Source organism: Schizophyllum commune, assembly GCF_000143185.2.
Source record: "Schizophyllum commune H4-8 unplaced genomic scaffold SCHCOscaffold_12, whole genome shotgun sequence".
Classification (NCBI taxonomy): domain Eukaryota; kingdom Fungi; phylum Basidiomycota; class Agaricomycetes; order Agaricales; family Schizophyllaceae; genus Schizophyllum; species Schizophyllum commune.
Window position 1 is genome coordinate 973,585 of NW_026089549.1, and position 26,887 is coordinate 1,000,471.

The 26,887-nt window shown below is 55.7% G+C and overlaps 10 protein-coding genes across 10 annotated transcripts in view; 5 read left to right on the plus strand and 5 right to left on the minus strand.

The window, feature by feature from the left end:
* SCHCODRAFT_02602803 (uncharacterized protein) overlaps positions 1–2,580 on the minus strand; it is a gene marked incomplete at both ends in the record, with an annotated part of 8,365 nt that extends 5,785 nt beyond the window's left edge. Inside the window, 8 exons of the mRNA XM_050344049.1 lie at positions 176–254; positions 688–765; positions 864–874; positions 1,541–1,737; positions 1,880–2,122; positions 2,171–2,262; positions 2,313–2,375; positions 2,440–2,580. Of these exons, the coding sequence (XP_050197972.1) occupies positions 176–254; positions 688–765; positions 864–874; positions 1,541–1,737; positions 1,880–2,122; positions 2,171–2,262; positions 2,313–2,375; positions 2,440–2,580 (904 nt within the window). The remainder of the gene's footprint in view (positions 1–175; positions 255–687; positions 766–863; positions 875–1,540; positions 1,738–1,879; positions 2,123–2,170; positions 2,263–2,312; positions 2,376–2,439) is intronic.
* Positions 2,581–3,549: 969 nt separating this feature from the next.
* SCHCODRAFT_02602804 (uncharacterized protein) lies at positions 3,550–6,356 on the plus strand (the record flags this gene model as incomplete). Its single annotated transcript, XM_003027527.1, has 9 exons — positions 3,550–3,906; positions 3,961–4,101; positions 4,153–4,236; positions 4,290–4,425; positions 5,157–5,337; positions 5,381–5,518; positions 5,872–6,018; positions 6,072–6,316; positions 6,352–6,356. The coding sequence occupies 9 exons, from the start codon at positions 3,550–3,552 to the stop codon at positions 6,354–6,356; spliced, it is 1,434 nt and encodes a 477-aa protein (XP_003027573.1).
* Positions 6,357–7,670: 1,314 nt separating this feature from the next.
* On the plus strand, positions 7,671–7,950 carry SCHCODRAFT_01105774 (uncharacterized protein; the record flags this gene model as incomplete). The annotated part of the gene is made up of 2 exons (XM_003027528.2): positions 7,671–7,735; positions 7,782–7,950. The coding sequence occupies 2 exons, from the start codon at positions 7,671–7,673 to the stop codon at positions 7,948–7,950; spliced, it is 234 nt and encodes a 77-aa protein (XP_003027574.1).
* Positions 7,951–11,070: 3,120 nt separating this feature from the next.
* Positions 11,071–12,455, minus strand: SCHCODRAFT_02516828 (uncharacterized protein; the record flags this gene model as incomplete). The annotated part of the gene is made up of 9 exons (XM_003027793.2): positions 11,071–11,127; positions 11,200–11,295; positions 11,343–11,366; positions 11,419–11,577; positions 11,629–11,718; positions 11,873–11,893; positions 11,944–12,051; positions 12,103–12,240; positions 12,288–12,455. 9 exons carry the CDS (start codon positions 12,453–12,455, stop codon positions 11,071–11,073), a joined length of 861 nt encoding a protein of 286 aa, XP_003027839.1.
* Positions 12,456–12,964: 509 nt separating this feature from the next.
* On the plus strand, positions 12,965–13,535 carry SCHCODRAFT_02672325 (uncharacterized protein; the record flags this gene model as incomplete). The annotated part of the gene is made up of 3 exons (XM_003027529.2): positions 12,965–13,048; positions 13,233–13,289; positions 13,353–13,535. 3 exons carry the CDS (start codon positions 12,965–12,967, stop codon positions 13,533–13,535), a joined length of 324 nt encoding a protein of 107 aa, XP_003027575.1.
* A 1,987-nt stretch (positions 13,536–15,522) lies between these two features.
* On the plus strand, positions 15,523–16,893 carry SCHCODRAFT_02640920 (glycoside hydrolase family 61 protein). Its single transcript, XM_003027530.2, has 6 exons — positions 15,523–15,595; positions 15,646–15,734; positions 15,846–16,107; positions 16,206–16,310; positions 16,378–16,506; positions 16,560–16,893. The coding sequence occupies exons 1-6, from the start codon at positions 15,538–15,540 to the stop codon at positions 16,607–16,609; spliced, it is 693 nt and encodes a 230-aa protein (XP_003027576.1). The 5' UTR covers positions 15,523–15,537; the 3' UTR covers positions 16,610–16,893.
* SCHCODRAFT_02640924 (uncharacterized protein) lies at positions 16,817–17,699 on the minus strand. The gene has a single exon (XM_050346178.1). The coding sequence runs from the start codon at positions 17,292–17,294 to the stop codon at positions 16,923–16,925; it is 372 nt and encodes a 123-aa protein (XP_050197973.1). The 5' UTR covers positions 17,295–17,699; the 3' UTR covers positions 16,817–16,922.
* Positions 17,700–17,808: 109 nt separating this feature from the next.
* On the minus strand, positions 17,809–19,181 carry SCHCODRAFT_02640926 (protein prenylyltransferase). Its single transcript, XM_003027794.2, has 6 exons — positions 19,023–19,181; positions 18,853–18,967; positions 18,398–18,799; positions 18,076–18,346; positions 17,984–18,027; positions 17,809–17,934 (listed from the first exon to the last, which is right to left on the minus strand). The coding sequence occupies exons 1-6, from the start codon at positions 19,141–19,143 to the stop codon at positions 17,892–17,894; spliced, it is 996 nt and encodes a 331-aa protein (XP_003027840.1). The 5' UTR covers positions 19,144–19,181; the 3' UTR covers positions 17,809–17,891.
* A 558-nt stretch (positions 19,182–19,739) lies between these two features.
* SCHCODRAFT_01340163 (uncharacterized protein) lies at positions 19,740–21,952 on the plus strand (the record flags this gene model as incomplete). Its single annotated transcript, XM_003027531.3, has 10 exons — positions 19,740–19,809; positions 19,846–20,054; positions 20,206–20,311; positions 20,360–20,402; positions 20,453–20,654; positions 20,707–20,809; positions 20,862–21,006; positions 21,063–21,174; positions 21,235–21,315; positions 21,368–21,952. The coding sequence occupies 10 exons, from the start codon at positions 19,740–19,742 to the stop codon at positions 21,617–21,619; spliced, it is 1,323 nt and encodes a 440-aa protein (XP_003027577.1). The 3' UTR covers positions 21,620–21,952.
* SCHCODRAFT_02681147 (WD40 repeat-like protein) lies at positions 21,796–26,753 on the minus strand. The gene is made up of 19 exons (XM_003027795.2): positions 26,480–26,753; positions 26,277–26,425; positions 26,188–26,226; positions 26,081–26,138; positions 26,007–26,031; positions 25,555–25,956; positions 24,964–25,364; positions 24,814–24,916; positions 23,938–24,767; positions 23,857–23,890; positions 23,743–23,804; positions 23,617–23,680; positions 23,384–23,518; positions 23,314–23,328; positions 23,033–23,259; positions 22,892–22,982; positions 22,758–22,843; positions 22,615–22,709; positions 21,796–22,565 (listed from the first exon to the last, which is right to left on the minus strand). Exons 2-19 carry the CDS (start codon positions 26,416–26,418, stop codon positions 22,108–22,110), a joined length of 3,267 nt encoding a protein of 1,088 aa, XP_003027841.1. The 5' UTR covers positions 26,419–26,425; positions 26,480–26,753; the 3' UTR covers positions 21,796–22,107.
* Positions 26,754–26,887: the final 134 nt, after the last annotated feature.

The window sequence follows — 26,887 nt, forward strand, 5'->3', positions numbered from 1 at the left end:
TCCTCCCCCTTCCCGGCCTTCTCCCCCTCCATCCCTTCCCGATATCCGCGATGCCGTCTGTCGCGCAATGGCAGCCATCGACGACGGCCGGCCAGCCACGCTAGGCGCGCTCGCTGCAAGACCCGCCTCCTCTCAGCCCATCAGTCGTTATCAGAGAAGGGGCCGTGACACTCACCAGAGTCCCTGAGAAGACGCTTGCCCGGTGGATCCTCCTGCGAACCGGACAGCGAGGGGAGAAGGGGGAGCGCGGCTAGCTACGTCGCGCGATCGCTGAGCGTCCTTATTCAGCTGACCCCGCGAGTACAGCGTCGTCGGTGGTGCGCGTCGTCGTCGGCGGCGTCTTCCCTTGCATGCGAGACGGCGTAGACATCCGGACGTTAGCAGAAGAGATCAGCCTACGCTCCTCATCGTCGGCTGAGCTGGCAGCCAGCCATCACCGGCACGGCGTCCTACGAGCCGAAATCTGCCTTTTTTGGTAAACGCAATGCCATGCGGATATCATGTGACTACCGTCACTGTTCGAGTCCAACCGTCACTGTTCGAGTCCAACCGTAACTTTGCGCAAGTTCCATAGCTCAAAAGTGCTGTTTCAAGGCAGGATTCACTCATATTTGAAGTCCAAAGCAAAGGCACATAACGGGTCTGCTTCCAACACATTGCAAGCCAAATTGGCGTGTCTTCGTGCACCCTCGTCAAGAAAATGTGCTGGCGTAGTATTGTGCCCCAGGTGTCGGCCGCAGCCCAGGGTGACCCAGCGCTCCTGAGCTGTAAGACTCTGAGCAGCTTCTCCCCCAATTTGACTGTGTATTACCGCGCATTTCTGCTGCAATTTGGCGAGTTTTGCGTGTCTCTTCTTGACACACCTTTTCTGTATCTATCTCGCATATCATGCTTTTCCGGCGACGCTCAAAAACAAGAGGTACATTCTCTAGTGCGAACCTTTGACATGAGAGCCTTGCACGGCTGTATTGAGACTGCTAATGCGTTGGCAGCACTCTGCGACGGTATATTACCTCAAGATAAACAGACAATACACGCAGAAATTGGCGTATGTTCGTCTAGCCGCGCGGCGCTAGAGATCTTACAGAACCTCAAGGCCAACAGAGCGTCGCAGACAAGAGCGGTAGGCGCAGAACGGAGTCCAGTTACGACGAATGCCGAGCGGTCGAGACCTGCAAAGCCCCGGACCTGTGAGTGCACGTCTGCGTCAAAAGCATTTTCGTATTGCGCCCCAAAACCGCACTACCATCAGTGAGGCCGGAAATGTGCCCCAGCTGGTGTCCATGCTTTGTATTAGGTTCTGAAAGAATACCGACATCACTGTTTCCGCCAAGTTCCTCCTCTCAACATAAGCAGCTCTGCGCGTAGCGCGAAAGTGAAAGCCCGATCTAGCGTGCGTCCTTCCTTATGAGCAGACATTCATCCCAGTGCACTACAGCCATGGTGTTTTATCAAAGGAAAAGAGATGCAAGGCTTTTCTCTTGACCGTTAACTCCAGCGCGAGGTCCTCAACTACTCAATTTCTTCAAAATACACTCACATGCATTATCGATGCCCAGCCCTACATTTCGAACGACGAAGGCAATCAACTTGTGGGACATGAGAGTAGCAGAAAATCGGTACACGACGGACAATCGGATACAAATATCGTACATGTCTTCATTGAACCCATCTCTCGCGAGCAGGCTACAGTTTGGCCGCCTCCGCAAGCTGCCTCTCTCTCCACCGAGGGGGAAGCTGCTTCTTGAACAAGCGATCTAGGCGCCGCATTTCAAGGGCGTGACCGATGGACACGGACGGTGCTGGACCAGCCACAAATACACGCGGAACGAGGTATGCATATGAGTGTTTTCGGCGAAGCCTGGGCCGGGGCACGTACTCGGTGTCCGAATCGTCGTCCTCTACGGATCCGCTGGGAGGCCACTTGAAGGGCGGCGGCGGCGGCACGACAACGCCATTAGCGAGGGCCCACGCTTCGACTTGGGCCTTGAGGTCGTAGCATTGAATCGGCTCGAATTTGAGGGATATCGGCGTCCGACATATACTACAGGTAGGCCCTCCCTTCGTTGCTTCGAACTGCGAGGTCAGGCAGCCTTGACAGAACACGTGGCCACAGCCGAGCCTAGATATTTTTCAGATGATGGCGAGGAACGGAATCTTGGAGACGTACATGCGAGGATAATAATTAGGCGACCTGCAGATGATGCAAGTAGTGGCAATGGCTTCACGGGCCTTGAGTTCATCTCGTTCCGAGGTGGTCTCCTGCATCACATCGATCAGTCGCGGAGAGGATGAAAGACGATGACACCTACGTCCAACTTCCTCCTAGTGTCCTCGATCGCTGCCTCCAGCAACGCAGTATAACTTTGATGATGCTGCAAACGATGTCAAGAATCACATTGGTGGCAGAGACAGCGATATAGGTACCTTCGAACCCACGCCCTCCGAACTGCCAGTGATAGACGAAGAGGGGGAGGGCTTGATGACGCGGGAGCGGCTTCGCGTCATCATGGTCAAGGGGGGTGGTTTGACCTTCGGTTGCTTCCGGACCATGGTGTGGCGACGAGCAGCGATAGCCATCCTGAGAAATAGGCAGACACAAAGACCGGCCGTCGAAATATATAGCTGACCTGAATATAGCAAGAGACCTGTCTGCAGACAGCGGCATCCATCCCAACGTAGGCTTTCGTGACATTGCAGTTATCGATGAAAGGCTCAAAGAGATTGGGGACCAGTGCGCCTTCTGGTTGTACATGAGGATGCGGATGGTGGCGCCGGCTAGGCGCGCATCCAGATAGGCGGCACATCAGCTCAAAGCAAGCACACCTCGTGGGCAGTCAAACAGCAGAAGAAGGAGGGCGCAGTGGGCCTGCGGTTTGCCTCGCAGTGATATTTGTGAATATAGTGCGGATGAGACACTACGTTGTCGCCAATTACGCTCGTGAACAACACATGGATGATCACGGCTTTGTATGGCGGAAATGCCGAAAGGGCAGTATGGGGTATCTTGAGGGGCGTGGAACGCGCCCTGTCGGGATCGATTGAGAACTACAAAGGCAAGAAGTCGTCGGCCTATACGTCATGACAGCGCGTGGAGGTCAGGCGCGCATGACAAGCGAGCTTCGGACAGACGTAGGTCTCGGGAGATCTCGGTCATAGGTCCTTGCGGCCTCAGTACCGCCCCCTCGTTGGCTGCACGTACCGGGCTTCTCTTGCTCAGCGCTCAGCGCCCAAAGCCGAAAGCGGTTGAGAAGATCCAGATGACAACGCTCCTACCTTGGTAGCCGCCGTCAGGTTCGCCCCAGTTCCGGGGTGGACTCCGCTGCGTAAACTGACTGACCCTTGCACAAAGGGCACTTCCAGCTGCAGCTGTCAGCTGCTGTTATCCGATATCACCATCATGCTTGACATGGGCGTCTGTGAATACATGAAGACACCATGCTGCTCGTACCATGCCAGGGATGTAGCGCGCAAGGATAACATAAAAGGCGCCGGCCCATGTCAATGGCCTACCATCAAACAACTCTCAGCCCTCTTATCCTTCTCGCTATGTCCTACACCTCGGTATCGAACAGCGTTGAGCATACGGGTGTCTTGCAGCCGGTTGCGGGCACCGGCCCCTTCACGGCTGATGCCAACTCCGTTGAAGCCGCGACGCCGCTGTCCGGCCGTGGGCGCACGGCAGCTTCTTTTTGGTTGGACTACGAGAGCCAGCCAGTGCCGTCGTCCAACCGCGACTCTTCGACACCTGTCCAGACGGCTGCCGATGTGCTGCCTATGATTGAGCCTGTCCTTGAGGTGACTCTGAACTTCGATATCTTGACCGCTGGTGACTTACATCAATGGCAGGACATGCGCGCCATGATCCGTCAGCTTGCAGCTGACACCGAGACGTCCTGCGAGAAGGTAAGCAAGACGGTTCGATGGCCTGCTCGACTCTTGACTGAGACGACTTTGTAGCGCTCCGCTCATTATGAAGGACTCACCAACGGGATCCTCGAGCAGGTCGATGAGCTGATGGCGCGCATAGTAGATCTTGAAATCCAGCAAGAGCAGCTTCGAGTTCGAGTTCATGAACTCGAGGCAGTCGCCAGGGCCCAGGTACGGAATCGCACTCTATCGACTGCATCATTGGCTGACTAGAAGCCGCAGAGCCCGCCCGCCGTTCCAGCCATCGCTGTCGGTGTGGCTCATGAGACTGTCGCAGTCGACGCTGATGAGCCTGTACAGGCAGGTGTAAGTCAGCCCGTGTTACTCTCTAGCATATACACGACTGATGTGATTGATAGGACCCTATGCCGAACGATAATCATCCGAGCGGCGTCCATGTCGATGGCGAATTGCTTGAAGAGGAGGAGGGGCCGGACGTTGCACGCCAGTACATGGAGAATGCAGAGCGGTGGAAGGAACGGGCGAAGGCTTCCGGTCCGTCGCATGCTGAGCGCGGACTCCGCTTCCAGTTCGGTGGGAGCTTCAACTTCAGCTTCTAGTAAACGCGCTTTGTTATTGTACCAGGCTACGCGGCCCTGGAATGCTCGTAGAATCCTTGTAGCAACGATATCTCTTTGAATGCTTGTCAACTCGCTGGAATTGCATCAACATTGACCTTGCGCAGTCAAAATATACTTGCCGAAGACCATCTGGGACCGGTACGAGGAGCGGTAGACCTTTAGCCGGACGAAGCGGTCCCTCGAGGGCACCGATGACTGCCATGTTCGATGAGAAAAGCGGAATGATGAGACATGGACGATGGTCATGGGGTACTCAGAATGGCGAAGCATGAGAGGTAGAGAAGGTGAATAGAATACTGCATAGTCAAGCGCAAGATTGGTGAACGCAGGGCATGAGGAAGTAAGGCCGAGCACTTCGATAGGTCGCGGTGCGCTGGTACCCTCAGTAGCGCTGAAGAGGACGAAGTGGCGCAAATTGAGTAAAAGCCGGGTATATGTGGACGAAACTACTCCTTGACCTCTTGAAGTGTTGTGGGATAGACACGTCTCAGAGTTAGAAAAAGTAAGCTGAACATTGTTCATCGTCAGGATCACATGACATTGATGCGTTTACCAAAAAAGGGCATATTTCGGCGACCCATGCCGGCGACGGCCGATGACGGCCTGCCGACTATGGGGAACGTCGGCTGCTCTCTTCTGCTACAGTCCGTCTCTACGCGCAACTTAGCGCCGTCTCGCATGTCAGAAGGACCCCGCTGGCGACGAGACGCGTCACCGATGAGGAATCAGCTGCAATAGAGACCCCCGCCCCGCGGCCGGCCGCGTTTTCCTTCCCTTTTGCTGTGCGGTTCTCATCCGCCGGAAAAGCGTTCTTACAGGTACTCTGGTGAGTGTACCAGCCCTCTCTCTGATGACTGGTGGGCTGAGAGGATTTGCGTGCCGCAGCCAGCGCGGCCGGTCGTCGTCGATGGCTGCCGTCGCTTGATAGACGGTATCGCGGATATCGGGAGGGGAAGAAGGAGAAGGGGAGAAGGGGAGGAGGAGGGGGAGGAGGGGCGAGGGCTCTGGTGCGTTGTCGACTGCGTGCGCAGAGCGTGATGCTGACAGTCCTGATTCTCAGTAGCCTGGTCGTCGGCGAGCGTCGGCTCGGCTCGGGATGACAGGAGTTCCCCTCCTTGGCTTGCTCGGGGGGAGGCGGCCCCCGCTCCCTCTCGTGAAGACCGTACATCTCAAACGTCCCCCTCTGCTCATCCTTAACGCCTCGACGGCGGGGTCAGGTGCGACCTGTAGCTAGTGAGCCGACGGGAGTGATCTGCGGCTTGCTATGATCACCCCGCGATCGAGTCCGCTACATGGTGTCTTGGCTTCGCATGGACATTGTGAGTACATCCATCTCCTCCTGAGTGATTTCTGGGCTCAGGGGACGCAGCTTCACAGTGAGCACGCCGAACGTATCTGCCGGTGATCAGCTCCATATTGCCCCCAATGGCTTCCGTCCCTTTTCAAAGAAGCGGTGTCGCAGATATCGGGAGGGGATGAAGGGGGATAGAGGGACATGGTGGCTCTGGTGCGCTCTAAGCTGCGTGCGCAGACCGCGGGACCGCTGATCCTGACTCTCAGTAGGTTCATCGGCGGTGGTCGTAGGCTCGGCGGGACTGCGGAAGTCCCTGTCCTTGAATCGTCGAAGGCAAAACGGCATCTGATAGCTCCCCTACGCGTACATCTCCGGCACTCCTCCTCGTCCACTGCTTATTGCGTCGCAGGCGGCAGCGGCGGAGGGTACAGCCTATCGCGACCGAGGCGGCGGGAGAGATACGCGGCTTGCTATGGCGACCCTGCATCCTACACGTTCTCGCAAGCATGTTGTGAGTCCATCTTCCCCCCTCCTTTGATGATGCAGGTTGAATTCGGCGTATGCAGCGAGTGCGCACGCTGGTAATTAACCCTACGTTGCCGTCGATGGATGCCATCCCTCGACAGGGGTGTCGCGCATGTAGGGAGGGGACGGAGGGGCATGGAAGCTATCTCACGTCTTCAATTCTGTAGACAAGATCTCATACCCCTCGACAATATCAGAATCAAGAAGCTTGCCTGCGTTATACAATTGTGTCCATTCTATTGAGCTTCGTCAAACGGGCACTGTTAGGACGCTCATTGAATTTGTGTCAGATGCTCTCGCAACGCCGACTCATGATGCGACCCCAGTCAACTACGACGAGGCGTAAATATATCGAGACGTACGCGCTCGGTGTTCCTACTCTGATGAGTGTACAGGTCCATTCAACGGAGTGTAACAACGGAAAACGAGACCTGTGAGCGGTTCATTTTGCCGAGCGCCTGTTCTTCACACACTATCGTGCAGCTCTGCTCGTGCACTGTCAGAATTCAGAACATAGCATTGAAGCCCGGACCCTTCAGGCAGCGCTACCGTAGTACAAGTAATCACTGACGAACACCCTTCGATGGCGGCTCGCGATTGCGCAGCGTTTCATACTCGTTTATTCTCTTTCTACTTCTCCTTTGTGTTACTTTGTGACCCATTCAGCAGACGGGAACATGACTTCGATAAATGCAGTAACTCTGTAAGGAGAGATTCCTGCATGGCGCTGCTGTCCTCAAGGTTGCATTCGGGTGCTTCTCCCTTCTGGTACAAGTTGATCAGACGTTACGATCGAATGAGTGTTGACTAACTTACCTCCACAGCAATGCGCAGACTTGCAATGGCAGCGGTCAAGGCTTTGTCCTCGTCAAGCATACAAGTCATGCGGGCATATAGCTTGTTATTGATGGCGTTTAGTTGCACGAGCTTGTCAGAAGTTTGCTTGTGCAGACCACGCATTCGCTAGGGTATCTTCAGCTACAAAAAGCAACGCCTGACCGAGCTTGCAGCACCTCTACTTCGATGCTGAGATCCTCGATCACCGCGCGCTGTGCATTGCAGAAGTCCAGGACTTGCGAAAGGTTGCGGGACGTGGATTCGTCCCCGGTGAAACACCCTTGTATGCCTTCATCTTGCTTCATGGACGTACAAAGGATCAATGTATCGAGATGCGACACCGTTACAGTCAAAGTCACCGATCACGTGGTATGAAATATAAATGCTCGGCGACGGAAATCCAAGTTTGATCCGTATCCACGGTCCTCGCTCCATCGAACAACGCGATTTTGCTAGTCTGGCTCTCGTCTTGCATCTTGAAGATTGAAAAAACAAGCCCTGCCATGAACAACGATATCGATAAAGATACGAAGATCCTTGGATACGACAGCATCCTAACCGGAAAGATGTAAGTCAGACTATCCAATATCATGAACCCCACTGGACAAGTACAGGGTCGTTCAACCCCCGCGCCAGCCTCATGTCATCTTTGACGGGAAAACCACCAAAGTCCAGCAGCCTATGGCATACAAATCTCTCCACCTGATGGAGCTGGCCGGTCATTTGGAGATGGAAAGCAAGAAGAATGTTGTTGACAAGGAAACCATAGCACACCCTGGCTAGTCTAAGGATTGATAAGGCTCTGTGCTCTGTGAACGCCTGCGTGCCAGAGATAATTTCAATGGAAATGAATGTGCACCACCCGCGCTAGCAACCATACACCGCAAGGACAGGTTCTATGCCCTGCCACTCGAGCAAGCGAGGCTCGGGCTCGCCAGAGAAGTATCGTTCGACGGGTGCGCAATCACAAGTCGCTGTACTTACATGCTGATAGTTGCTTCCTTGGCGATAGCTAAGAGCTTATGCAAGCGAGTGGGAGACGCCGGCGCGCTGAAACGATGGGACGCCTGAGAGTCGAATGCGCTGGCGACTTGGGTTTGGCGGCTCGATTGGGCATGTCGAGTGCACGGGGGCTTGGTCGCTCCAGTACACTGTTCCCACTCTTTGCTCCATATGAGTGTTGTGTAGCTTCGTCAGTACGTTCTCATTACATGTTCTATCCTCTTTCCCTCATCCCTTGATCTCCTATCGTTGGTCTTCGATCAACCTTCGGGCTTGAGGGTATCGTGAAGAAGCTTATTTCCCTTCTCAAACCCACGTACTATTCCTGGTCCCTGTCACTGAGACTTGCCCCTTTCGAGGACCACGCGCTGACCGTCTCGCCTTGTATGGGCACACCCAACGCCCGACATACATGCATACGTACCAGATCATGCTAAGAACTCATAGCTACATGTGCATTCACCACTTCGGACGGAGGTAAGCGATTGTGGTATCTGCCTATAAACCCATTCATCGAATCAATGCGTTTTTTGGCCCAATGTCCGCGATAGCAGTGAGAAAACACGCTGAGCACCCTGTTTATGGAGATCCATTCAATTCCAAAAGAAAAGGACGAACTAGCTGCAGCTCGCCATAAGGCAGGACATACAAGTTGAACAATGACTGTGACGGCAGTCACATGATATCCGCATGGCATTGCGTTTACCAAAAAAGGCAGATTTCGGCTCGTAGGACGCCGTGCCGATGATGGCTGGCTGCCAGCTCAGCCGACGACGAGGAGCAGAGGCTGCTCTCTTCTGCTGACGTCCGGATGTCTACGCGCGACTTGGCGCCGTCTCGCATGCAAGGAAGACGTCGCCGTTGACGACGCGCACCACCGACGATGCTGTACTCGCGGGGTCGGCTGGATAAGGACGCCCAGCGATCGCGCGACGTAGCTAGCCGCGCTCCCCCTTCTCCCCTCGCTGTCCGGTTCGCAGGAGGATCCACCGGGCAAGCGTCTTCTCAGGGACTCTGGTGAGTGTCACGGCCCCTTCTCTGATAACGACTGATGGGCTGAGAGGAGGCGGGTCTTGCAGCGAGCGCGCCTAGCGTGGCCGGCTGGCCGTCGTCGATGGCTGCCGTTGCGCGACAGACGGCATCGCGGATATCGGGAAGGGATGGAGGGGGAGAAGGCCGGGAAGGGGGAGGAGGGGGAGGAGGGGGAGGAGAGGGAGGAGGGGGAGGAGAGGGATTAGAGGGAGGAGAGGGAGGAGAGGGAGGAGAGGGAGGACGAGGGGGAGGGGGAGGAGGAAGGGGAGGAGGAGGGACGAGAGCTCTGGTGCGTTGTCGACTACGTGCACAGAGCGCGCTGCTGACGGTCCTGATTCTCAGTGGCCTGGTCGACGGCGGTCGTCGGCTCGGCAGGACTGTTGAAGTCCCCCTCCTCGGTTTGGTCGGGGGAAGGCGGCCCTCGCTCCCTCTCGTGAAGACCGTACATCTCGAACACCCTGCTCTACTCATGCTTGACGCTTCCGCTGCGGGGTCAAGTGCGACCTGTAGCTACTGAGCCGACGGAAGTGATCTACTGCTTGCTATGGTCACCCCGTGATCGAGCCCGCTACATGGTGTGTTTGCAGGGATATGGTGAGTACATCCATCTTCGCTTCGATGATCTCTAGGTTCAGGGAACGCGGCTTCTGCAGCGAGCGCAATCCGCCGGTGATCATCATCAGGTTGCCGTCGATGTTTGTGATGACTCGACAAGCGATGCCGTGAATTACAGCAAGGAATTGAGGGACACGGGAGCTGGGGTGTGTCTTCGACTGCGTGTTCAGAGCGTGGGATTAACAATCCGGGTTTTCAATAGCTTTATGGGTGCTGGTCATAGGCTCGTCGGGGCTGCAACAGTTCTCTGCCTTGGCTTGCCCGGTCGCAGTCCCTGCCTCTCCTCATACACATCTTGTATCTCGGTCATTGTATTCCGTCAATGCTCAGCGCGTAGTGGCTGTGGCGGCGGCGCGTGTCTGTAGAAATTGCGCTGACACGTACTCTGCAGTTTGTTGAGGGCATGGTCTGGCTCGATCTACCGCCAACTGGTTGCTCTAGCAGGTAACTACTCACTCGCTTCAATCGCTGCCGCAACTTATCTGCAATCATTACATGCTTCTTTTTTTCTACACGTTGATCCCGTCACTTCCTCAACCGCGACCAGAATCTATAACTGGTTCCCTGGTGTGTCTGTGCAACCGCAAGCCCGTCATTGCGCCCCGTTACATGCGTATCGAGGGCTAGCCGCTCATGTTCGTCCTTCACAACGCTTTTCGTGGTCCACTTCCCCTTCGCATTGCACAGAACAGGCTCATGGGCTTTCCCCGAACCTCTCGCCTCTGTGTAGGATGCACTGCTTTATGCGACGGTTCGCGGGTCTAGGGCGTATCTATGTTAATTATGTATGACGCGTTGGAACATTTCAACATGTGCCGCTGGAAGCCCGATGTAGAAAGAGTGATCGCTATGCTACTCGTCCTACTAGGCCATTTATACCATCGATCACTTGTTGAACATATGTAGCCCAATCAGTATCACCCGGGCCTCGACGTACCCTCCACCAAAGTAGGCAGACCAGGTGCAGATACCACCCACACATGCCTCTCCCTCGTTTAGATAAATTTGCCCTTGTGTCGATTTTCAGCACGGACCACCATCTCTTCCATTCCTCAACGAAGCGGGGAAGATCGGGAACCAACTGCGCGGCATGCTTAGCTGGCCTTTTGTTTTTTATCCAGTTGGTGAGAGCGTGAGGTCGATTGGCAGCAGTGAACCCTGTTTTCTGCGCATTCCAGTTCTGCAGATCCTGATAGTTGAACCACGTTGCGAGGGCTTGCGAATACAATGGATCCACATCCTTGTAGATGTAGTTCACCTGAGGAACTTGGGATGGGGGACAGCGTCCTGGAAAAGGAGGTAGAGGCGCAACTAGCACAACGTCCCGCGGGTGATACTGAGAGGATCATGAGTGGGCCCGCCTCATCGGAGAGAGACACTTACGTCAACGGTGGAAATCACAGACGATTCGTCAGAAGAGCCCTCGCCCTGCATTGTAATATCCTCTGCAGCGCCGATGGACGAATTCGACGCCTGCGCCTGCGATTCGTTAGGAGACACTGGAGCCATATAAGGTATTGACGTACGTCGACTGAACGATATTCCTCAAGCTGAATAATACCGTGTAAGTGATGACACGCATGTGAAAACTGCAAACCCTACCTCGTCTGGTGCGCTAGTCGTCTCGCTCCGCGATTGGGGCGTTTGCGCCTTCCCCCCCTCGTCGCGGCCGACGTCCACCGCGGCGCCTGTCACGCTTTGCTCTGTAGCTACCTGCATGTGCATCGCACTAGGACCTTCCTGATTGGCGCCGCCCGCTTCCTAGACAAGGTGCAATGAGCGCGCTCGATGCGAAGGAATGACCATCCTAACTTTGTCTGATGCCTGGTCCCACCGATCCAGTTCCCGAGCCTGGCTGCTCCCTTGATCATCAAGGTTCGCTTCCCCACTACGCGGGCCTTGCTAACAATACATATCAGTGGAATTGTACTAGATAGAAAGCGACGATCTTCACTTCTGCGATTGCTTGTCCTAGTGGCGCAGTGAAAGTGAAAACATACGACTTGAAGGATACACATGAGTGACAGGAGATGTCGTGTCTCAGCAGTTAACTCACCTCAAGAGGCCCCGCCTGTATCTGCTGATGCATGACTGTTAGCCCAGGTGAATTGAGACGCGGAATCTAACCTTTGTTTTGCAGGCATCGCGTAGTTTCAGTATCTCGAACTGAGCAGGATGAGTTGGTGCAGGCGCGGTTGGTATGGCCGTAGATGAGTCAGAAATGATATGACCGGCCTTTAGATTGGTCAGAGAGGTGCAAGGAATCAGAAAGACGCATCACAGTACCTCCAGTTCTTGGCGAAGGTCTGACAAAGCGTCGCGAAGCGCTAATCGCTCCTCGATGATTGCGCGTAATTGACTTTGTATAGTCCTGGTCGCCTGCTCCGCCTCTTCTACTTGCTTGCGTGCTTGGTTTTTGGCGACCTGCGTACCTCAAGTCCTCGACAATAAGTGGAGCTGAGGACCCTTACAAGGATAGCATCTCTCTCGTTCTCGAGGGCTTTAGTATGCAGTCTCAGAGAGACCAAAGTCAGTTCGGCGGCTTTGAGCTTTTCGTATGAAGTCCTTTGTTCTCCGTCAGAAGTCCCTAAACGACCAAAATCGATAGCCACAGGATCCTTGAGTCGAATGCTTCTCATTATGTACCGGGTTTCTGGGATGCTGGAAACTTACCATGGCCTTTGGATCATGCCGCCAAAGAGCGCAGCCAGTTCTTTTGAATATACTTGACTGTCACGACACAACCCTGAAAGAGAAGACGAAGCGCATGACCGGCAGATTCCGAACACCCATATGGATACTGTATCCGGACACACACATGCTACTATCACAAATTCACTGCACCACCGTACTGCTCTGAGCGACTCGCGTAGGATGCCAAACTGCTACCCGGAGGGCGATGACACGAGGAAGTAGCTTTTTCGGACAGAAGCGGTGGAAGAAGTATCTCCGCGGGCCCATGCAAGCTGCGTGACGCGTTTGCCAAAAAAGGCAAATTTCGGCTCGTCGGACGCCATGCTGATGATGGCTGGCCGACGACGAGGAGCAGAGGCTGCTCTCTTCTGCTGACGTCCGGATGTCTACGCGCGACTTGGCGCCGTCTCGCATGCAAGGAAGACGTCGCCGTTGACGACGCGCACCACCGACGATGCTGTACTCGCGGGGTCGGCTGGATAAGGACGCCCAGCGATCGCGCGACGTAGCTAGCCGCGCTCCCCCTTCTCCCCTCGCTGTCCGGTTCGCAGGAGGATCCGCCGAGAACGCGTCTTCCCAAATACTCTGGTGAGAGTATCAGCCTCCTCTTCGATGGCAAATGGGTTGAGAGGATGCGGATTCTGCAGCGAGCGTGCCCGCCGTTCATCAGCCCCCTGTTATCATCGATAACTGCCGTCGCTCGTTGAGTGGTGTCGCGGAAGGGGGAGGAGGAGGAGGAGGAGGAGGAGGAGAGGGAGGAGGAGGAGGAGGAGAGAGGGGTGCGTTTCCGAATGCATGCGCAGAGCGTGGGGCTGACGGACGACGATCCTGATTCTCAGTAGCCTGATCAACGGCGGTCGTTGGCCTCGGCGGGATTGCAGGAGCCCCTCTCCTTGGCTCATTCCGAGGTAGACGGCGCTGCGACGGTGGTCGTCTTCACTATGGTGTACGACCGGCGTAGCTTGCGCAATAAGACGTGCACCGACGCCATCGTCAAGCTGCTGAGTCTTGGGTTCAAGTATTGAGACCTCGGCACGATTTTGCCTATCGAAGTCTCACCCGTACCTAGGTGTGCCTGCCCTATTTGACGGCCTAAGCCGGGTAGCTTTGCAGCTCTCCTGCCCGATGAGCCCAGCGAGCGCATGGACTCGCTGGAGGGCGCGTTCTTCATGCAAATCATGATCCGTGACCACTGTTGCCGCGGGATGACGTGCGATCTGAAGTGCGTGCAAGAGGGTCCACAATTGAGGCTGACACTCCAATCATATTGCGAAGCCGCTTTGTGTATCTATGAAGCTGGCTCAGAGACCATGATCGTCACGTCATAGGTTGTGGTCTCAGGAAATCATCAGCATTGGCAGTGGGGGCTGCTTCTAACCTGAGGATGCGGCACATCTGCCACACGCCCGCACTGACTATTGGCGGATTGCTGGGGTAGTCCCAAGTTGTCGTATCCTGCTATATGGTGCTCTCCAGGCGCGACAGAGACCTCGTTTGCCTTCTTCTCCTGGCAAGTTTGCTCCAGCTATAGATCCCATCATCTTGCCGTCCATATAAGCAGAGGCATTCGTTCTCGTGGCTGCCTTCACATTACATTCTTCAGCTACTGTATGTCAAGCAATGCTTTATAGGGGATGCATCATCTGTCTTCATTTTACATATTCATTTACCTAGTCGGCGCGGCTCACCATCGCAGCGTGACTTAACGAAAGGTAGGATGGTAAAGGCCGTGGGGTGGAGGGGTAGGATATCAAGAAGGCTACCACTTTGCAGGGGTGTATACCAAGTGGAGGGCACTTTGTGTAACCAGGAAGGATGTTAGAACTGGAGACGGCGATCCTGAGTTAAACTTTCAAGGCTGGTGTTAGTCTGGAGAGCGGCCTGGGCCTTGCCCATGTTCGGCTCGTGTTCGTCATGTGCACGGCTCGTGCACGGCCCGTGCACGGCCCGTGCACGTTCTGTCACGGGCCGTTTTGTTTCGTAATGGAAATAAATTATCTATTTTCTCTGAAATACAACATTAATAATCAACCTTTTTCCCGCAAGAATAAAATATGTACGCTGAGTCTTACTTCGCAAGGGATACATGTTCTATCGGTGTCGCTATGTACGGACATATAAACTACTTCTTCTTCCTCGAATATGTATTATAAACGTGAGAGAATAAGATTCGTACGTATGCAGTGATAAATGATATTTTCACCTGGGAATTCAATACCTACCTGGGCTTATACGCCCAGACTTATTCTCACTGTGATAAGTGGGGCTGCCCGTGGTGCTACTCTGTTCGTCATGCACGTCTATTCTCGTGAGACTACAACACTAAGTGAACAGCGACACATGGAGTAGATTCAACACAACGAACACGGAGTCCCGTCTCCTTCCTGGGCCGCCACTACCTGCTACCAACGGAGTAACTCTGGAAGACTTGCGTCTCTCAAGAGGCTTCCCTCTCGCGCTTTTGCAGTCATCTGACCGAGCTGACTTCATGTCTAAGCTTCTATGATCTGCGCGAACTTGGACTTAGAATGGTGGCCCACTCTCTTCTGCGCAGGTTCCTGAGTCAACTGTGCTGCTTCTTGGTCAGAGACGCGCGTCATGCACCACGAGATTGTCCTTCTTGAGCAGCGGACGGCGAATTGACTCTCACATGGTCGACAATCACTCGTGTTCTGGGAAGAAAAATATACGGTGAACGCGCTGGCTTTCACCGGACTCTGACATCTGTTTTATGCTGGGCTAAAGCACATAATTTTTATCCTATATTCGCGTGACCACAAAATAGACTGCGAAAGAGGGCCGGTCCTCACTTCTAGGGATAATCCTCGAGGTCCCCTCGGGATCACATTATACAACCATACAATGCTGCCCGCATTTACACGCGCATTCGATATCCTCGTCAATTACCCTCCCCCGCCTTCGGTGCCTTGCTTCCTCCTTGTCTAGGCGTATAAATCCACTGCCAATGTCCCAGTCTCCTCGCCGCACGCCAAGTTCTCCCTTTTGCCGCAAGCCAGTTTCCCCGCAATGCGTCTCTCTAGCCTCATCGCCACTGCCTCGTTGGCTGCCTCGGCGCTAGCGCACTGTAGGCACTTTCCTTCAGTTCCAGAACTCGAGACTCATCTGATATCGCAGACACGCTGCCCACGCTCATCGTCAATGGCCAGCCGTCTGGCGAGTGGGTTAACATCCGCCGCACTAACAACTACAACACGCAGGCACCGGTCAGTGCCCATTCCTCCCCTCCCTTCTTCCTTCCCTCGCCCCTCCCTCTCCCTCTCCCTCCTCGTACCCCCATTGACAAACTATAACCTACCCACTAACCCCCACCCCAGGTCCAAGACGTCACCTCCCCAGACTTCACCTGCTACACCTCCGAGACGCACGCGACCGCGACGACCGCCGAGGTCGCCGCCGGCTCGTCCGTCAGCATCAAGGCGAACGGGCCCATGTACCACGCCGGCGTCGTCAACGTGTACATGGCGAGCGCGAACCCGGACGCGGCGTCGTACGACGGCTCCGGGCAGAAGTGGTTCAAGGTGTATGAGATCCCGCCGGTGACGAATGGGGGGAGCTCGATTTCGTTCCCGGGGTCGGGTGAGTGGGATGTGTTCATCAGAGTTGGAGAGAGGTTGCTGGTGGCGTCGGACGGAGTACTCGTGCGGTGAAGGAGGAGACGGCTGACGCGCACGCAGACATCGACACGATCACCTTCACGATCCCCAAGAGCCTGCCGAGCGGCGACTACCTCATTCGCGCTGAGCACATTGCTCTGCACAGCGCGTCGAGCTTTGGCGGTGGTACGTTGTCTCTCTGGCTCTCATGCTATCCTCTACCGCCAAGTTCTATACTCATATACCCATCTAGCCCAATTCTACCTGAGCTGCGCTCAAGTCAAGGTCACCGGCGGCGGAAACGGCTCTCCAGGCCCGCTCGTCTCCATCCCAGGCGTCTACACCGGCAACGAGCCAGGAATCCTCATCAACATCTACTACCGTGAGTGTAGTTGCTCTCTTCTGGTCGACGACTTTGCTGACCGTTCCCGCTAGCCGTCCCCGCCAATTACACCATGCCCGGGCCCGCTGTCTGGCACGGATAAGGGCTCGCTTGGGAGATTGGCGAAGTTCACCGGATATATGCTACTGTCTGCGGTTCGCACACGAAGAGGGAAAGTAGGATAACATTGTCTGCAGGGTATATAATGAATGGTATCTATATGGAATTCACGTCGTGCACTACGACTCGGAATAGGATGAGGTAAGGCTACAATGTCGTGCTGGCTGGTAATAACATGAGGCGGTGAGTAGGGATGTACGAGCGGGACTGTAGGCGATACATAGTCATCGTGTAAGAAACGGGAGCCGAAACCATCAAGGTCCTCCATAAGAGCGTCCCATCCGAGGCAAAGGCAATCACGGGAAAGTCAGGATGAATTCCTTCATCTCCTGCTCCCAGTTGCAGTCCGGAAGACCTTCCCCACCGCACTGCTTGAGCAGCATATCGCCCATCTGCCCAAGCGCCGCCTTTGCCGCATGCTTGACGTTGTCCTTCTTCGCATCCTGCGCGACCCGCTGCGCGATCGCATCGGTGTACTGCTGAGTCGCGTTGGTGATGAGCGCACGCGTCTGGTTGAACGCGATCTGGCGCAGCGCGGGGTAGAAGTGCACCATGGAGCCCGGCGTACCGCAGACGACCGGGCAGTCCGGGTTCGGGCAGCCGGGCGGGTCGACACCGTTCTGCTGGCACTTGCCGTGGAAGAAGGACGGGAAGATCGCGGTGCGCATGCCCTCGTAGGACGCATTCGTGTACGCGTGCACGAGAGGGGCGAGATACTCGAAGCCGTGGTGGGCGTCGCCCTGCTCGTAGACGAGCGAGGAAAGCTGCTGTGCCTAAGCGAGGTCAGCGAGGAAGGGCGAGGAGGTGGACAGAACGTACTGTCTCGCGCCAGACGGTGTGCAGCGGGAGGGTGTAGTTGGACAGCCACGCCTCAGTGATCTTGACGATGCACTCGCCTTCGCAGGCGGAGGCGAGCGCGGGCAGCGCGAGCGCGGCGACGAAGCGGGGCAGCGTGAACTTCATGGCGGGGAGCGGGGAGACGCGAAGGGCACGACGATGGTGGGGGGAGACAAGAAGAGACAAGAAGAAACTAGCTTTGTTTGGTGCACACCGGGAGAGACAATCAAACAGCCAAACAATGTCAAGGAAGCTGAAAGGTTGAGTGACGTTTAGGGAAATGACTTCCGCATCAGGAAGGCTTTGTTTGACAGGTCAGGAAAGCCTTGATTTGCTCCCGCCTCGTTCCCGATCTCAATCTCATCCCTGCAAATATTCAGCGTGATTGATGTTACATTAGAGTACATTCATTCGACGATCCAAGGGTATCATGCATTGTGACCTGCGTCTTGACACCGATACTCCCAATACCTGTAATTGGATTAGTACATTTAGCCCATGGAAGATGCTGGGCACGTACTTCCTCCTGATCGTATCGTGTTCCTCCGCTAGGCTCTTCCAGAGCTGGATCTATGGTCAGAGAACGCCTATTCTGCCGATTGAGAGACATACTTCGATAGCTTTGGGGACGCCCTCTGCACCCTCTGCCTCGTAGATGTCGGCCAGCAGTTCGATCGCCATAGGGCACGGCAGCTCCGCACTTGCGTCGGGTGGAGGGTTGTCTAAGTCAACAACGTCGCCACCTTCATCGCGCTTGCGGGTGTAGAGCTGGACAAAGGGCGTAACGGACGCGTACGGAATCTTGTTGAAGTCCAAGATGCCGCGCAGGTAGTTCCAAGCCGACAGGTTGTTCGGTATCAACGAAATATTCTGCTTGACGTACCTGCGGTGCCAGTCAGTTCAGCACATTCGAAGGTAAATGTATACCACGTGCGTGAGCTCCCGCTTCACCACCCGATCGCGGTCCTCCTCGCCATTGCGCACGCCGGACTGAAACACCACGAAGAATCGATGGTGCCACGCCGAGTTATTCCTTAGATCCACATTCAACAACTCCTGCACGAAGTCGAGCTCGCCTGCCCATAGCGCGTCCTCGTTGAAGTGCGCGAGTAGCCACTGGCGGTGGGACCACGTGTGATAGTTCTTCGAGTCGACGCGCAGGACCTTGCCAATGAGCTGCAGTTCGGGGGCTGGGTCGCGTGTCTTCATGAGGAGGAGCCGACGGTGGTGCCAGATCTGGTACGTCTTCATGTACTTGATCGCGAAGTCCTCCATGAGTTTGAGTTCTTGGTCGAGGGGTGCGTTCAGTGCAATGAGAGTCTCATATCGGTACTGCCTGACGGGACGGGGTCAGAGAGCAATGTAACTCGGACAACCGCGCCCACGCACCAAGCCGTGTAGTGCGCAGGGTTCTGTCGGATGATGTCCTCCGTCAGCTCGAGGACGCGCTCTGACTTCTCTCCTGTCTTGATCACTCCGCGCAAGTAGTTCGTCGCATCCTTATCTGCAAGGTATGTTGAGAGGGAACTCCTCGTGTAGTGCGCACAAAGGCCGCTAACATTCATCGGTGTAGAATATTGGTGCAAGGGGATTGACACCCTCGTACTGCTCCAGCGGCTGTACATCTGCCCAGTCCGGCCGTTGGGAGTATAGGAGCACGTCGTCGGTGTTGAGAGGCATGGCGTGAGCAGCAAGTGCGTGATGGTGGTTGATGAAGGGGAGGCGCACAAAGGGCGATGGCTATTGTTCCCTCGGCGGTTCGGCCCGGCGCACGTGGATTGTTTGCACGTGGAATATCCCACTCAGCAATCATCCGCCAAGGCTTTCTGCAACCCTCACCTTCCACTCATCGACTCGCTTCTTGGAATCCTATAACGATCACTGCTCTGACTGCTCCGAACCAGCAGATGTATTTAGTCTACAGCACACAGGCCGTAATCCCGATGCCAGTTACCCAAGGGGAGGCCTACTTGAGAGATGGCTAGGAAACTGTATGAGACGCGGCTGTTGCTATCTAGCGCCACACATGGACATCTCTTCGCCTTTCCCTTGTGCATATGCAGAATGTGACAAGAGGATGATGAGCACGCATAGCTCGTCCAACTATGGAATCTGACGCGTGACCCTCCGGACAGCACGGCATGAATGCACACCACTGGTCTGCATGGAAGGCCTTCTCTGTCATACGGAGGTCTCGCAATCCGAAAGGCCCGGCGCGGAGCACCCTCTACGAGTAGGGCGGACTCGCACGACGCCACCTTGCAGCCCTGGCGCATATGCGATACGCGTTCAAGACCCTCGTCTACTCCCCCTCCCGCGTCGCGTTTCGGCTACTTTGCAAACCAGGTATGCATGCTATATGCATCTGAACCCCGCGAATAGCCGCCCGACGGACCAACGGACACCACGGCGCTGTGGACGCAGCGATCTCAGGAGATAAGAAGACGACGATTGCGTTCTCGGCGTGCCGTCCTCGCAGTAGGCGTGCTTCTGCCGATGTTTTCATTAGGCTGCCGGATCGCTCGATATTGAACGACATGACTACTGGGGCCGCCTATGACACGGCGATATCGCACACGAGGCTGAACCTAGTGCGCGGTTACAGCTTCACCTGCGCATTGGCGCCACCGATGTAGGTGTGGTGTGTGGGCGCCTGATATAAGTGCATGAGATCGCGCGAGCGCTCCTTGGCTCCTGCCCTTCCCATCCCTCCGCCGCCGTCTGACCCGTTCCCCGGCGAAGATCAGCACTATGTCGAGCGCGCAAGAGTCGGGGCCGCTCATCGATAGCGACGTGAAGGCGCTCAACGATTGGGTTGTACAGCTTTCTGTCTTGTTCACGTTCTTCGGTATGTGGCCCTCGGTGCTTGACGTTTCCTCAGCTGATCTTTGGGCAGGCCTACACGCGTGCTTTTACTTCATCTCTGCCTACCTCCTCATGTACGCCTTGATTCTTTCTTACACCTTGCGGGCGGCTGACACCTTCACAGTAAGGATGGTGTGCGCGAATCGCGATCACGACTATTCCTCTTCGTCTGCTCGACAGCAATGTTTGGCACGTCGTTAGCAAGCGCAGCAATGAGCGCGGAAACCGCGAGGCTCCAGTTTTCTGGATTGGCGGCCAACCCGTCGGATACGACGACATTACAAGTGAACATCGGCATTGCCATCAATGTCCTGTTGAGAGTGAATGTGAGTTTACGCACCCTGTAGCATCTGGGACGACGCTGACCTCGACGCACAGTTCCTCATCAGTGACACCGTAGTCGTTTGGCGAGCATGGGTACTCTTTCCGGACAGCCGGAAAATCCGCTTTCTGCTCGCAGCATGTCTGTTTGGAACCTATGGTGAAGCACACCCTCCCAGTTGCCGCACTAGACGTACCTAACACTACCTTAGGCGCGACCATCTCAAACACGGTTGTTATAGTCCTGCGTCGTCTGGGCGAAATAGACCCGCCTTCAGACGCCTTCAGCCTGGTTCTGACCGTCCCGCTCCTCGTCACAAACCTCACCGCGACCGCGCTTATGACTTATAAGACCTGGTGCGTCTATCAAACCTGGTTTCCTCATTTGAGCACCCCCTAAGATCAGCCCTTAGGACCTACCGCGACTATGTGATCCGCAACTTCCGGCGGAAGCGCACGAAGTCGCGAGCGGAGATCACGTTGCTTATTCTGGTCGAGTCCGGGTTCGCCTATTGTGCCGTTTGGGTCAGTGCTTAGTGCGCTTTGTCGCGTTGGAGACCAAGGCTAACGATCGGGGTGCTGTAGGTCATTGTCATGGCCGCGAGCCTCGGCGCGTTCACTGGAACTCAGACGTCCATCCTTCTCGAGGCACTATGCAGTATTTGCGTACGTTTCAAGCTCAGTTATTTGCTCGCACGATACTGATCCGCCTGCGCAGGGCCTCTACCCAACCTTCATTATCATCATGGTGGGCTTGCAGCGCTCCTCCGTGGACAGCCTCCTCGGCGACTCCATGCGCTTCTCGTCAAGCACCATCCGTGCCGTCCCCACGTTCAAGGCGGACACAACCTGGACCCCCGCACGCCCGAGCTTTGCTACCATGCCGCGGGATTCGGTTGTTACGTATGCAAGCCCTGTTAAAGGCGTGCACATCGAGCAGACGCAGTATACGACCTCGAGCGAAGTATAATGCTGATGCTCTGAAGGTTTCGTCTATCGGCTCCTCGTTTGCTTTGTACGATCCGTGTAGTCTGTAATCATGTTTCCTTTCGATCTGTCTGTACCTGTACCATGTAACCTAGCACATCCTACCTCGTACTTAGCCCTTTTGTGTATTCCGTCATTTGCAATGATTCTGACCATTGCCTCGAGTTCCGGATATAGAAAAGAAAGCCTGCGTCGCTCTGCGGCGCACATCGATAGCATAACGCCCCAGATAGCAATAAGGTATGTAACTAAGGAGCAACGTAGAGTCGTGGGTGAATCTTCTAAAATCGTAAGTACGTAGGTGAGTGCTTCGTAGGAAAGCCTGTCCGAACCAAGAAACCCCCTTCAGAATCCAGTTGAAACCGCACAGCGGGTCCGCAACTAACAGTACAGCTTTCTTTGTCTTTCAAAACCGATTAACCTAGTAAGAGCACGATAGCAGCGTCGCGAGGGATGCTCGCAACCCGTCGGTTAGCTCAACCTGCGATCCTGCTCTTGCTTGGTCACCACTGGATCCGGCGGCGTCAAGCCACCCAGAAACGGATGATCACTGAACGTCACGGTCCGCCCTTGCGGCGGATGGTCCGTTTCCGCATCCACGAACGACTCGTAGTCCTGGCTGACTGGACTGTCCGTTCGCGACATTGTGATCTCTGGATAGGGCGATATCGACCGCGAGCGCTGCCTGGACACGCTAGGGACGAGCACGTCGCGCGGGCTGTCGACGGACGGGAGCGTGACGACGAGGTTGTTCGGGTTGGGCTTAGTCCAGATGCGCACGGCGCCGTCGTGGCTACCGACGGCGAACATGAAGGGATCGTCGACGGCGTAGTTCCAGCCGAGGGTGGTGAGGTCGCCGCCAATCTCGTCGCCGCGGACGTGATGCAACAATGCACCGGATTCCGCATCCCAGATGTTGATCTCGCCGGCTGGGGAATGGTAAGTAACGCAGAGATGACAACGCTTGAGCATGCGTACATTTGCCTGCGCAGAGCACCAGTTCGTCGTTCTTCCCACCGAAGTAGCTCTGACCCGCGAAGTCTGTAGAAGAGTCCTTCGGCATGTACGTGTGACTGGAATCCATCAGAGGATTGGCCAGACGATGCGGAAACAAAGCTTACACTAAGCTGAGTCGGCCAATCATTGCTTGCTGAGTCGGGTCCTTCATGTCCTTGACGAGATCCATCTTCCAGCGTTGCGGCGGTGCCTACGAAATCTTCAGTATCGGTTCAAAGTGACACGCGAAGCCATCTACCTTGTTCTCGTAGCTAACTAAAGCCGTTAAGCTATGCTTCGCATTTCTGGAGATCGTGATATCGCGGACGTCGTTCAGCACCGGTGTCTGGCTGCAAGAAAGTCAGTGGGATGAAAGACAATCTCAAAAGAGGGAACGCACTTCTCGACCTTGTTCGTTTCCATGTTGTATACTGTGACGATGATGAGCCAGGATATATAGCTGGTCTGGCCAAACTTACCTATTAGCCGCTTTTCTGCACGGGACTTCTTTGGAATAAGCCCGTCTTGTGAAGATAATAGCGGGCCGACACCGATGAAGCGCACGGCGTCGGGGGTGACCGCGACGTCGTGCAGTTTCACGCGTTCGAGATGGAATTGATCCAAGATCTAAGAACGAGAAAATTAGCTTTCAAACGTCACCGACAGTGTTCGTCTCCTCACCCTGCCCTTGATATTCTGAAAAAATAAATTAGCGTTAGCCCGGCATGCGTAAATTGGTCAGTTAACTCACCAGTTTCGTCACCACCGTGCCGACCATGCCATCGGTCAAGTCAGTTTCCACAGACAAGAATGCATTGCCATCCGGGAACCAAGTGATCGACTCCACATTCCTGCCGCGGTCGATAGTTCGCATGCACACGCCGTTCTAGGATTGCCGTAGGAAGGTCGTTAGCGATCGCTCGCCAATGGTGACTGGAAGAGAGGCGCTACAATAAGCGCGAAGATGCGCGTATCTCAACCCACCTCCGCCATCCATACTTTCATGCCGCGGCTGAACTTGGTGAGGAGCAGGTTGCCCTTGGGTGACCTGGGGCACGAAATACGAAGGTCAGGCGTGGAGGAAAGGACTTGGATAGATGAACGACGTACCAAGCGACCTGTCCTACGAAGCCTTGGGTGTGGGCAAGCGTACGATGCGGCACAAGCGGATCCTTCGAACATCATTGTATACAAAACAATAGGCGAAAATGGAGGTTTACTTACACCAACTTTGAACACGATAGATGTGCGATCCCAGCTGCATTCTCGTGAGCGTCAAGGTATGAGTCCTCAGGATCGACTCACCTGCTGGTAGCGAGGTACTTTCCATCCGGAGAGAACTGTAAGTGCCGTACGAGTGCGCTGTGTGCCGCAATCTCCTGCGTTGGCTCCAGCTCCCTCAGTTTCTGCACCAGAACTGTGACCCTGCTCTTGCTCGGCGGAACCTTGATCGGTTCCGACATTCCCGGTGTACTCGACGACGTCCGCTGCCGCTGGGGCGAGCGCGGCGAGGACACCGCGGTCGGCGACGCCGCACCAGCATTCGCAAGGCGGATCGTCCGCAGTGCATTCCGCCAGAGCTGCCGACCCTTACTCGGTTGCAGCGGAAGCTCGTCGATCCCGGCCGCCTGCATCGCCGCGCCAACGACGCCAACCACCGAGCCATTGCTGCGCAGCAGCGGCGTGGGCGAGCTCGGTGGCGTGAACGGACTCGTCGATCGGCGGTCCAAAACGGGCGATGGGCTGCCGGTGACGTCCGAGGGGCGTGCCGGGCGCATCGTGCTCCCCTCCGTGCTCTCCTTGCGGTGCGTGGGCAGCGTGGCGGACTCGAGGTCGTCGCTGCGGTCGGACTCGCTCAGAGACAGCATGCTGATTGTCTTGGCGCTGAGGAGGTAGAGTGTCCGCGAGGCCTTCGTGATGGGCCGCGTGGTCGTGTGGAAGGCCTTGCGGGTCGCGCGGATGGCGGGCAGGTTGAGGAATTTCACGTTGTTCTCGCGGAGGACGTCGCTGAGCCATTTGCGGCCACGATGGCGAAGGAAGATGTAGCGTTCCGTTGCGAACCAGGCGGAGACGGCTGCAAGACCGAAGTTGGTAATGACAGTTAGAATAGTGGTTAGTACCGAGGTGACATTATTCTAGGGAAAGGTTAGGGAGGAAAAGATGCGTAGGGTGGCAGCGTACCTGCAGCGATGCGTACGAGAAACAACAGAGCCCAATCGAGAAGCACGCCACGGACATGACCAGGAAGACGAGTGGCGAGCGCTTGATCCAGATCGAGACCCACCTAGTAAGCGTGAGCGCTGCAGGAGGGCTGATCAGAGAGCCACATACCAAGGAACCTTGTGACCCGGACTACGGTACATGGCTTGCTTCCAAGTCAGACCCAGCAGCGAGTTGACCGCTGCAGCAATGCTGAACACCAAGGATCCAAACCAGAAGCAATTGACGGCGACAGAAACAGCGTTGTCCGACGGCAACTCATATGAGAACTGCATCGTTGTCGCGGTGACCGCTGAGAAAAAGGTGGCCACGGTAGACAAGTTGAGGAGATTGTTTGCACCGTGCTTCTGTGCGAAGCGGATGGTTGGGACGCCGACTTCGATGAACATGCATAAAGTAGATGTGATGTTGTCCAAGTGAGAGCCCATTTCCGAGCAGAGATCGTGCACGTAGCGTTGGACCGCGGGATATCGAAATTGGCCTTCGTATTCGCGCAGGCAGGATGCCCAATACTAGTGTGGAGTCAGATAGGCACATAACACAGAAAGGAAGGAAGGGAGGAAAGTAGAGATCCAGGCGAGGTCCGCCTCAAAATTCGACACTGCCAGAACCGAGGGAGACAGTAAATCCCTGCTGCGAAGGAACGGCACGGGAAAGAAGGGAGGGAAGAAGGTTATTCGGGCAGTGTCATTGGATGCGCACCTTAAGATCGCCCTCGAATGCCTCCACGCTCGCATTCACTGCGTCGTCCATGAATTCGGGGAATTCGTTCAACGATTGCACGAACTTCTTCACATCTACCGCCAGCGCTTCAAACTGTTCAGGGAAGTGTTCAAGATCGAGGTCTTCCTTGACGGCTGGGCGAGCGACATGTGGGTTGATCTTGCTTTGCGCATCGCGCACACGACGCTTGCGCCGGTTTGGGACGGACTCCGCGGGGGCCGGAGGCGGCTTCCTGTGCTGGATCTTGCGGGGGAAGAGGTCGGACGCGTTCTCGTGGAAGAGGACGAGGATCTGGGCGAGGCGCTCGCGCAGGTAGAAAGCGGAGGAGAGGATAGCGACGGAGGATCCGAGCTGGCGGGAGGCGTGGGCGAAGTTGCGCAGCTGCGGGGGACGGTTATTACGCTCGCGGGTGTGCTGGGTGTAGCGCGCACCTCTTTGTCCAATGCGTTGACGCGCCTGCGGGCTGTGAGATGAAGGGGGGACGAGGGGGGCGAGGGGGACGCACTTTTCGAACGCACGGAACTCCTCGGCGCCGCGGACCTGGAGGTGCTCGTCGACGGTGGCTGGGGGAATGTGAGCCGCGGTGTGCGCGTTCGCTACGTCCCCACTCACGGACGTCGTGATCATCCTCAAAGACGTGCTCTCCTTGGGCTATGGTGCTAGTCAGATGTATGTTTCGCGGAGAGTTGCGCGCCACGCACCACTGTCAGAATTGGCTCCGTCCTGCAGTAGCGCTTCGACGAGACTGAGGATAGTATCCTTCCGTGTCTTCTTTGTTGTCGGTTTCCTCGTCGGCGTCGCTGCCCCAGAACCCTCCGTGAGGTCCGCTATTCCAGTCGGCATCGGGGATCTGTCTCCGCCGTCAGTGTCGGACCTCACTATCGCGAAGCCGCTGCGAGCTCACCGAACGTGGGGACTCGTGTACTGGACGCGTTAAGGTCGTCGTCGTCGTCAGTAGTCTTGTCGGTTCGTAAGAAGCGTGAGGGGAGATCGTCTGAGCAAGGGATGCGCGGACAAGTAGCACGCACGTCCCGCAGAAGCGCTCGTGCGCCGTGATTGATGGACAATCAAACACGCGGCGCGCAGCGGGAACACGGCGCATGCGGGGTCGCGTGTTTGTCCTCGACTTTTGCCTTGCTCTGTACCATGAAGAGGCAGACAACATGGTTTGCGCGAACGAGGCAATGGGGGAGCCAAGCTTGTCACTTCTCATCAGGCCGGTGACAGCCTCGGCACCCTCAAATTACGAGCATGAGAGCGGTTTACATCACTTCATCTTGCTAGCCTTCATCATTTCGCCTCAAAGTAGATA

Excerpts from the sequence above, each read along its gene's own strand:
- SCHCODRAFT_02640920 (XM_003027530.2), top strand. The coding sequence starts at position 15,538 with ATGCGTCTCTCTAGCCTCATCGCCACTGCCTCGTTGGCTGCCTCGGCG. Across the intron at positions 16,108-16,205 it reads GATTTCGTTCCCGGGGTCGG|ACATCGACACGATCACCTTC; the intron begins GTGAGTGGGATG and ends ACGCGCACGCAG. Across the intron at positions 16,507-16,559 it reads CCTCATCAACATCTACTACC|CCGTCCCCGCCAATTACACC; the intron begins GTGAGTGTAGTT and ends CGTTCCCGCTAG.
- SCHCODRAFT_02640924 (XM_050346178.1), bottom strand. The coding sequence starts at position 17,294 with ATGCGCACCGCGATCTTCCCGTCCTTCTTCCACGGCAAGTGCCAGCAG.
- SCHCODRAFT_02640926 (XM_003027794.2), bottom strand. The coding sequence starts at position 19,143 with ATGCCTCTCAACACCGACGACGTGCTCCTATACTCCCAACGGCCGGAC. Across the intron at positions 18,028-18,075 it reads GCGTCCCCAAAGCTATCGAA|CTCTGGAAGAGCCTAGCGGA; the intron begins GTATGTCTCTCA and ends CCATAGATCCAG. Across the intron at positions 17,935-17,983 it reads CACGATACGATCAGGAGGAA|GTATTGGGAGTATCGGTGTC; the intron begins GTACGTGCCCAG and ends ATCCAATTACAG.
- SCHCODRAFT_02681147 (XM_003027795.2), bottom strand. The coding sequence starts at position 26,418 with ATGCCGACTGGAATAGCGGACCTCACGGAGGGTTCTGGGGCAGCGACG. Across the intron at positions 24,917-24,963 it reads CCGGGTCACAAGGTTCCTTG|GTGGGTCTCGATCTGGATCA; the intron begins GTATGTGGCTCT and ends CACGCTTACTAG. Across the intron at positions 23,681-23,742 it reads TTCGTAGGACAGGTCGCTTG|GTCACCCAAGGGCAACCTGC; the intron begins GTACGTCGTTCA and ends TTCGTGCCCCAG.